The sequence below is a fragment of the Solanum tuberosum genome, unplaced genomic scaffold (genome assembly GCF_000226075.1).
Source record: "Solanum tuberosum cultivar DM 1-3 516 R44 unplaced genomic scaffold, SolTub_3.0 contig00048, whole genome shotgun sequence".
Taxonomy (NCBI): Eukaryota; Viridiplantae; Streptophyta; class Magnoliopsida; order Solanales; family Solanaceae; genus Solanum; species Solanum tuberosum.
The window spans coordinates 1-10,673 of NW_006240271.1; the positions used below are offsets into that span (position 1 = coordinate 1).

Sequence of the window (10,673 nt, forward strand, 5' to 3'; positions counted from 1 at the left end):
GTGTTAAATTATTACTCCCTCCGTCCATTTTAATTGTGATGTTTTCCTTTTCATAGAATCAAACGATAAGAACTTTAACTAATATTTTACAATGTATTTTTTCATGGAAAATAACTTCAGCCATCAGTCTAATCTTCACGAGCATTAGATCATTTTTATTAAAATGAAAATGATAAAAGAGGGAAAATAAAATAAAGAATTTGAACATTTGAATTGGGAGTACCATCTATTATATTTTCTGATCTTTAATGAATAGATGGAAAAGAAATGTTTGCTAAGACTGTGATTGAAGCCATCGATCCTCAGAAGAATTCAATCACTTGGAATGCGATTGAAGGAAATTTGTTGGATTTGTATAATTCCTTCGTTGTTATTACATCCTCTGAACATCAATGGATTACATATGCACTTGTGTATGAGAAGAAAACTGAAGATACTCCAGAACCCCTTGCTATCTTGGATTATTGCATTGGTGTGATCAAGGATGTAGAGGGTCACCTTCTCAAGAATTAGAAAATCTACGATGTTCAATGGTCCTATACATACATATATCTATGTGTTTGTGTGTTTGTTCTTGTGTGATGAGTATTTGAAAATCTACGATGTTCAATGGTCCTATACATACATATATCTATGTGTTTGTGTGTTTGTTCTTCTGTGATGAGTATTTGAAAACATTGGCTAGTGCTAACTAGCGTGTAAAATAAATAATATTATGTTTAATTTGAAGAATAATATATATATATATATATATATACTATGTACGCCAGCCTCTATATATAATGTCATGTTTGAAGAATATATATTTGTGATTCAAATAGCATTTTATACAGTTTTATTTTTACTCTAAGAACTCTGATATTCCATTAATTATTAGCTAAGGCTCTAATACGCATCATTAGATAAGTACTCTACACAAACGATATTTTGTGTCCTGTTTTCTTGATTCAAGTGAAAGGTAAATTCAAAATTAAAGTTTACGAGTTCCTTCTGAGACCCCAAGGTAGGTGTAACAACTGAAGTTACGGAACAATAATGATATGTATTATAATCATTGAGAACACAAAATACAATTTAGAAATGGAAATATCAAGCAAGTAACAACTAATGATCCTTAAAACGAAACAAAGAATGTTAATTGAGGGGAAGACAAATCCAAAGATTGATAGAAGGGGATGAGAAGCTCTAACTAAGAACAGAGATAAGAAGAATCAAACTCTTTTTCTTATGTGCTTGAATATGTTACACAAGGAAATTTATTGTCAGATTAAATTAGGAGGTTATTGTTGAGAAGATGAACTAACACACAACTAATTTTCCTACCAAAGCCTAATTCTCTAATTTTTATTTTCCACAACCACACATCTATATAAACTTGTTTGAAGTGAAACATAAAGCATATTAGCATAATCAACCAAAACATAAATTACTAGTCTTGAAGCATTTATCTCCTTTCAACAATGGCTTATAATCACTACAACCCATCTTTTTACTTGTTATTATTTGTCACTTTGTTTTTAACAAACAACGACATAAATCTAGCAGACGCGCCATCTTCTTGAAGTAATTTTGCCTGAGTTTTCTAAGCCTGAATTGCCACATTTACCTGAAATCCCAGCTTTGCCTACGCCTAAATTTCCTGAAATTCCAAAACTCGAGCTACCAACTCTATCAAGGCCTACATTGCCACATTTACCTGAAATTCCAGCTTTGCCTAAGCCCAAATTATTTCCTGAAATCCCAAAACCCGAGCTACCAACTCTATCAAGGCCTGCATTGCCACATTTACCTGAAATTTCAGCTTTGCCTAAGCCCAAATTATTTCCTGAAATTCCAAATCCCGAGCTACCAACTCTATCAAGGCCCGAATTGCCACATTTACCTGAAATCCCAGCTTTGCCTACGCCTAAATTTCCTGAAATTCCAAATCCCGAGCTACCAACTCTATCAAGGCCTGCATTGCCACATTTACCTGAAAATTTCAGCTTTGCCTAAGCCCAAATTATTTCCTGAAATTCCAAAACTCGAGCTACCAACTCTATCAAGGCCTACATTGCCACATTTACCTGAAATTTCAGCTTTGCCTAAGCCCAAATTATTTCCCGAAATCCCAAAACCCGAGCTACCAACTCTATCAAGGCCTACATTGCCACATTTACCTGAAATCCCAGCTTTGCCTACGCCTAAATTTCCTGAAATTCCAAATCCCGAGCTACCAACTCTATCAAGGCCTACATTGCCACATTTACCTGAAATTCCAGCTTTTGCCTAAGCCCAAATTATTTCCCGAAATCCCAAAACCCGAGCTACCAACTCTATCAAGGCCCGAATTGCCACATTTACCTGAAATCCCAACTTTGCCTAAGCCCGAATTTCCAAAAATCCCAAAACTCGAGCTACCAACTCTACTAAAGCCCGAATTGCCCAAAATCCCAACATTACCAAAGTCTGAATTTCCACCATTGCCGAAACTTGAGATGTCTGTCATTCCTAAACCTGAATCGCTAACTTTGTCAAAGTCAGAAATCCTCAAGTGCCTAAAAAGCCTTGAGCGGGAGTCGTATAAAATCCTCTTTGCTTCATTGAAGCAACAATATTGTTAAAATGTTAAGACTTAATTATGTTATGTGATCATATGTATGTTTTTTCTTTATTGTGCTAGAATCATTTGCAGATTCCCTTTATATAATTGTTCTATATATCATCAGTTATTTGTATTTCTTCTGATGTTACATTTATATTTTTTTTATACACTAAATCTTGAATCTTTTTGTTAGATTTTAGGCACATTTACAAAGAGTGTTAATTGTCTCTAAAGAATATATTTAGCGGCAATTAAGCTATTACCGTTAATTAATTGTCATTAAAGATTTTTTTTGGTGTAATGTTTTTTTTTTTTTGTCTTTGGAATTGGAAGGATTTTATTATTAAATAGTAGGTTCATCCATACAAAAAGGAACTGATCTAAACGATATAGTTCCATTCGCATCTCCTTCAAGAGCTTTTAGTGTAAAGGAAGGAGATGCTTCAAAAACAAACAACTTGTTCATAGGCATATTTGGATCCATAGTCTTCCTTCCATATTCCGCTAATATGTCTGCTACTGAGTTAGCCTCCATCATTATATGCTTCATTGTTGATCCTCCCATCAGTAAGAGCACTTTCTAAGGTGTTAAGTAATACCTAAGAGTCGGTCTCCACGAGCAAATGATTAATGTTTATTTTTTGTGCTAGATTCAAACCATGGAGCAAAGCTAGTAGTTCCGCATGATGGGCATTAGCTACTTTTACTTTGCAAGAAAATCCTACAATCCAACTGCCTAGATGGTCCCTTATAACTCCACCGATTCCACCCATTAACTGCCTGAAATTTATCTTATGTTAGAAATTTCCCGATCATTTGGTGTAATGTGATACTCGCATTAAAGATTTTTTTTTGGTGTAATGTGGAGTATTAGTGATCTATATATGAAAAAAAAATAGGATTATTTTAAATCCAACTCCAAAGATAATAGACTATTTTTAGTCTTTTCTCATTCAAAGTACATATATTCAAACTTGTACACTATCTAGGGATGACAATGGGTCGGGGCGGGTGGGATGCGGGGCGGGTTGAGGCGGCTTTTTTTAAAATTAATGCGGGGCGGGGCGGGTTGTGGGTATATGTGATTTTACGTTGATTCAAATTTATTTTTAACTTTTTACTTGTTATAAGAGTGATAAAACATTATTTATTAAGATAATTTCTTTAAAGCTGCTAAAATATTCAAGATAGTAAATGAAATGATTCAATAAAAAATAATACAATTTCTTACATGTTTTCCAATTGACCTCTAAACAATAAATTTTTAAGTCACTATCCTATTAAATTAATACAACTTAATGAAAAAATGAATTTATTTTTATGAATTATATTTTTAATGTCAAATTTAACTAGAAAAAAAAATATTAAAAAATTACGTCTTGCACAATCGTCTTGCTAACGCAATAGGCATGGTCCAATATAGATATTAGGCAAAGGAAATTAAGCAAGTAGATATAAATTGGAGAAGTAAAGTTTTTTTTTTTTTTTTGTCTTTGGAACTGAAAGGATTTTATTTATTAAATAATAGGTTCATCCATACAAAAAGGAACTGATCTAAACGATATAGTTCTATTCGCATCTCTTTCAAGAGCTTTTGATGTAAAGGAAGGAGATGCTTCAAAAATAAACAACTTGTTCATAGACATACTTGGATCCATAATTTTCCTTCCATATTTCGCTAATATATCTGCTACTGAGTTAGCCTCCCTCATTATATGCATCATTATTGATCTTCCCATCAGTATGAGTATTGAAATATTTACTTTAATTTAGCGAAGAGAGTCAAATAATTAAACATCACTCCTATTATGGTTTACTTTAATTTAGTTTATCGACAACATAGCCACCTTAATCATGGTTCACCTACGTAAGGAGTTTCAAATTTCATGACTTAATTCTTCCTTCCGTCCATATTATATGATATTTTTAATTTGGATACACCCTTTAAGAAAAACATCACTCCTAAGAAATAAGAAATGAAAAAGTAAAAACACCATATAATATAAATCGAAGAAAGTAATAAACATCATCACATTAGCAGTATATATATGTACAACTTATCATCATTAATAACATGAAGATGATACAACTAAATAAATTGAAGAAATTAATAGCCAAAAAAAGAAAAGGCTAGTAATGATCAATTCAACATGGACCCCTACATTGAATATTTTGATGTTTCATAGATACAACTCAGAAGAAAATCAAATAAGAGTAGAGGTTATAATTTCCCATGCTATTCTATGTTCTATAGTGCCATATATTACAAATTAGGAGTAACCCTATAAATTTGAGGCTAAGCATGAAGGTGTTTAAATCAAACCGAAAAAATTGTACTATCAAATTGAAAAGTCAAATAATATCACATAAATTATCAAGTCTGGAGCGATGTATTGATCAAAATCGTGATTTCGTCTCTCACGATTTTGAATACATCAGTCCAGACTTTAATAATGCTTAATTTGATGTGTATTGTTATTCAATTATCAAGTGTTGCTGAAATATGTCAATCAATTTATTTATTTATATTCACATTTTAAAATAATTTAACTCTTATAATTTCTTCGAATTTGAGGTGTGTTATCGATAAATTTTAAAATTAACCAAAGTATAAATTCTTTAGGTTTATTTATATTAATTTTGTGTTTAATTATTAAATTTAATTATGTTTGAACATGTACATATTGTTGAAATTTTAATGTTATAATAACGAAATAATTATCATCGTGATTTTGAAAAAAGTCCCATCTACTTTGTAAAATTGTCTAACAAATCTTTAATTAGGTTAGCACACGTATAGTGCATATAACACCATAACAAATCTTTGTATGCCTATGTGTGCAACAAAAATAAGACAAAGAAAATATATATTTGATGATGCATATTTTTTTTTTTGTAACATTATTCACTTGTTTGGCAGAGATGATTTTTACAGGAGTAATTAATCCAGACTCATAAAAAAAAAGGGTCGGTGGGAATATTTGAGAAAGTCGGGATGATCAAGTGTCTTCATTCAAGTGACAGTACAGAAGAAGAATAAAATGAATTGAGAGGAGACCCGGGATAGGGAAAAAGTCGAGTCGATCAGACTCGACGATTGGAAGAAGCAAAATGAAATTATAATTTGACCCAAAAAGAAGCAAGATTATGAATATCATGACCGATGCGATTATATAAAAATAAATATACCTGATTACTTATAATTGTATTGTCTTCATATTTCAATTATCATGAGTATGTAAAATATCATGATAAATTTATAACCAAACTAAAACCTACTTATACATAATTGAATTAACACCGCCACTATGAGATATAGTCATATAGTTATGTGGTGGATAATATCTTTTATTGGTTAGCTTCTTTAATTAACATCTATATATAAAAGCTACAAGTTTTATACATTTCCTCAACTTATTGCTATTACTAGAAAAAGACAATATGGGTATGAAAGGCAAAATGATTGTTTCATTGGAGGTGAAGTGTGGAGGATGTTGACACCCAATTTTGACCCTCCCCGATAATAATTAATTTCTGAGTTTCTTAATTTTCAAATGATTTAAAATAATTGACTTTATAAAATTTAAAATATTTTTCAAGTTAGTTTAAATGGTTTGTCACTTTTTATAATTTTTAAATGATATGTGTATAATTCTGAACTTTATAAATATTCAAAAATCGTCTCAAAATATTTTGTTTAATTAATATTGGTTAGTTTGTTTAGTTATTTAGTAGTTTGCAATTTTGAGTTAATTAGTTAGTTTATAATTAAGTTAATTATTATATAATTATGTGTCTAATTAGTATATTTTATGAAGGTTCGAAAATTGTCTCAAAAGATTTTTCTTTATTTAAACATTTGGTTATTTAGTCGTTTATATTGTTAAATTAATTAGTTTATAATTGAATTAATTATTTTATTTCGTTAAGATTAAGAAGCTCGTTAATTAATTAATATTAATTCGTCTTATCTAATTATTAGCCAAATTTATTAAATTTGATCAAGTTGGCTAAGTCTTAAACTTAAATTGCCTACCACAATAATTCCTAGCCAACCCAATATTATAATTCCTCCCAACCCATTCCAATAAAAATCCAAATGACCCATATTACATACAATATAACGCACAACAATAATAAAATAATAACGACAATACAAGCAGCCCCACCGACCCAGCCCACTACAATTCTAAAACATCCAGCACAATCCAATATTCCCAAAAAAATTTTCCTTCAACACGTCAATTCCAGCAAACAACATCAAAACACAACACAGCAGCACCACAACGTCTTCCTCGCTGCAACAGCAGCGAAAAAGCACCTGCCAGCAGCTGTGAGTCCGTCCTTGTGGCCTCAGGATGGAGCCACGTCGCGCCCAAGGATGAGTAAGTCAATCTCAACCATCGATCTCACCATTTCCACTTTCGGAATGGGGTTGAAGACCTCACAAAAGTATGTTTGCCTCTAATGGTGAAATTTTTTTTTTGAAAGTTTGAATTGAGATGGGCCTTATGCCTATCCGAATTTGATCCCTTTTTCCCCCCAATATTTCGAACCCTAGTGGTCTCCTATATATATTCTCTTCTTATTCATTGTAAAAGGGGATTGGGAGTTGGAATTTTTGAGCTGAAAATAGAGAGAACTTAGTAAAAAGGGGGCTAGAAAACAAAGTTTTCTTCGATTCCAGTTTCAGAGAAGGCTAGTCGTTCATTTGAGTTCGGAGTTTCCGCTCGGATCTTCACTTTTCGTGGTGGAAAGATCGTTCTGCTTGCTGCTGTCCCAAGTTTGCTGCACAAAAAAAGGTAACACCCCTCTCTCGATAACTTTATCTTCATCTCTTTCCTATTTCGATGTGATACTTCCAATATCATAAGGTCTTGATTTTGTGGTGGTTTATTATTAAATGCTAGTTGTTTGGGTGATATTAATGTGATATGTGTGTCCTTGGGCGATGTTGTGGCTTTGTATTATTGTCGAGCTGAGGATTTTTGTCATTCTAAGCTTAGTTTGGTTGTCTCTCTGGTTGGAGTCGAGTTCCTATTTTGTAGTTGTAGTTTGTTTCGATGGATGATGGTTATGGTTCTTACTTTAGCCTTCACTTTGTAGTATTTTTAGCCTCGATTTGTTCCACTTGTGATCTCTCTCTCCATCTCGTTTCTTTAGTAAAATAGTTGTTCTTTTTTTTAGCTTCCGACCAGCTTTCAATGTAAGTTTATTTACTGATTTGTTTCCGTTGATTATGGTCAGTTTTGATGAGCCATTTTCTGCCCAAGCTTATGAATGTACTTGCCTTTTTCCATTTTTCTTTTGTTCATGAGTTTATTCTGAAGAAGCATGCCCCTTGGCTCACGTAGGCACTGTTGAGAATATTTTGCGTGTATTTATCACCTATCGGAATGATCAATAAATCACCTAGATGTCGTGGTTATTATCCCAACAAAGCATGATGTTGTAGCCTTGTCATCTTTCACTTGAATAAAAACAAAACAAACAAACAAGTAAATAAAATAAAAGATATTAGTCTTGTATGTCAAATTGGAATAAGAGTATATTTAGCACTGGTATGTTTTTCCCCTTAAAATATTTTTTTAAAATGATGGTATATATATATATATATATACATTTGTCATCCCCGTATTTAGATAGTAAGAATCTTGCCTAAATGTAGCTCCGATTGGTCGATTTTGGTTACTGTCTTGGTCACATAATTGCTCATATATATTCATAATGTCTTTATCTTTAGCATTTAGTATTAATCCATTTTCATTTTTCTTTTTGTCATCTACTGCATCTTATAATCCCATATGATTTTAGGCATTCAAATAATTTGTGAATAAATTTATGTGGATATATTAGGCGGAAAGCATTAATATTGTTATGCATCTTCCTTTTACCACTTGTAGTTGATTATGAAAGGTTTTGAATGAGTTGTGTCATTTTTTTTTAAAAAAATAAAATAAAATAATAATAGCATTAACTCAAATACTTACTGATCTTTGTCTTCTTTGCTTACACGAAACGCTCCTGTATGAGTCCATACGGACTCCTCCTTTTGCATTTAGAGTTGGGATGGACCCAACTCCATTATCGAGTCAATCACAATGAAGTACAGGTCCCAAAAGTGAAATGCAGGGCTGTAAATCAGGTTTTGAGGTTCCGAGAAGCTGAAAATAGACTAATATACCTGTTGTATACACCGATATACAGTCAGAAAATATGATATACAGGTCAAAACGTGAAAATGGAGAAGTAAGGAGTTTAAAACAAAATACAGGTCCGGGAGTCCGAGAACTAGTAGTATACATGATGTATACATCAAATATACACTTGGTGTATATCATGATCAAGGAGGATGGAAAGGGGGCCAAAAGCCCAATGATTTTTTTTTTTTTGCAGGTTTAGCAGATTTGTGAATTATATGTCTTTCCTTTCCCTTTCCTATTTATTTGATATTGTATTTGACTAACGCTTTGATTATCCTATGGTTTAATTTAATTAAATTCCTCAAGATAGCCATTTCATTATATATATATATTTAAATTAAAGTATTTCTGTTTTATACTTAGCTTTAATTTTATTTGTCTTACAGAATGGCGACTCTGCTGGGAAATTTGAATGGTTCTAACCTTAAGATTAATTTATTTGGCTTGGTGATTTAACTGTCTACTTGTTTTATGTATCGTATATATTGAACTGTTGCACTCATGGCATGACATACTCCGTCAAACGACAATTATTTTAATTTCCAATTAAAGGACGATTATGCGGGCCGCAGTCGTTCGTTAACCAAATTGTTCTTGGGGCACCCTGACGAATGTAGTTGGCTACTGGATAGTCAACGGTCGTTAACTGTCCCAACCCAAGTTGTCCGCTTGGGTCACCTATCCACTATAAACAAAACCCACTCTTAGTCAAGACTAGCGTAGAGCCAAACTCAATCCCAAATTTAGCGCATTAACCTAAGATGACCCAATACCCAAGGCGTGTTGGGCCCATTAGAAAGACCACCTTGAGTCCAAAGGGCCCACGGCCCGAATGGACGTTCATAATTACGTGTTTGAAGGATGTATGCGCTGTTTGACAAATTGTTGTGTCTTGGGTTTGGGGGGTATCTGATTCTTTGTATGTTTTTGTAGATGACCAAGCAACACTTGAGTTTCAAAATGGTCACCGAGACGCCAAACCTTCTCCGTGTATGGTGGTACAATCTCAATGCGTATCAGAAAAGAGATGTTTCTATTTACTTGGGTCACCTCCCGTCGATAATGAATCTCGAAGTGTGGCCTGGGTTCATCGAGGTAGTCACTCGATTTTGGGATGATGAGAGAATGTTGTTTCGCTTCGGAGATGTTGAAATGACACCAACTGTTGAAGAAATCAGAGATTGCTTAGACAGCGTAGGAATGTGCCAGAAAAGGAAAAATCATCCAGATCATCACATTTTGCTACCGGATAAGCCGACCAGCAAAGAACTGAAGAACATGTTGTTACTGGTAAACGCAGACTGGCTAGACACCCCGAGTATTCTGCTTTTGAAATTCTACGAACGATGGGGACACGAAAACTATTACAAGAATTTTCCAAATGAGTTTCTCAATCGCAGTAGTTGGAGTCAAACCCAGACCTTAGCATTTGCCATATGCCTCTTAGGGACAATGGTATTCCCCCAGGACGGAGGGAATGAAATTGATACTCGGATTGTCATGGTAACTCACGCTATCTTTGAAGGCGTTGGTAAAAAGGGACAAGTCAAGAAATACTTCAACCTGGCCCCGATCATTGTGGCTGACATCTATCGATCTTTGGGTCAATGCAAAAATGGGTTCCCATTTTTTCAAGGTTGTAATATCTTGCTACAGTGGTGGATGTCTAAACATCTAGTGAAGACATGCGAGACCCAGAAACAGAAATTAGCCGAACCACGAAAAGAAAGTCACTTCGACCATTATGAGTTACATTTGAGCATTAATAGATTCAAGGTCCACAGCACGAGGGAAGCATGGGCTAAAGTCTTTCACGACATAAAAGATGGAAATGTATCATGGGCTAAAGTCTTCCACGACATAAAAGATGAAGATGTACAGTGGAT

General features: G+C 33.5%; 1 protein-coding gene across 1 annotated transcript; it reads left to right on the forward strand.

Annotated features, from left to right (window-relative positions):
• Positions 1-267: 267 nt before the first annotated feature.
• LOC107059336 (periaxin-like) lies at positions 268-1,995 on the forward strand. The gene is made up of 2 exons (XM_015305850.1): positions 268-486; positions 1,546-1,995. Exons 1-2 carry the CDS (start codon positions 268-270, stop codon positions 1,993-1,995), a joined length of 669 nt encoding a protein of 222 aa, XP_015161336.1.
• The last annotated feature ends 8,678 nt before the right edge of the window (positions 1,996-10,673 follow it).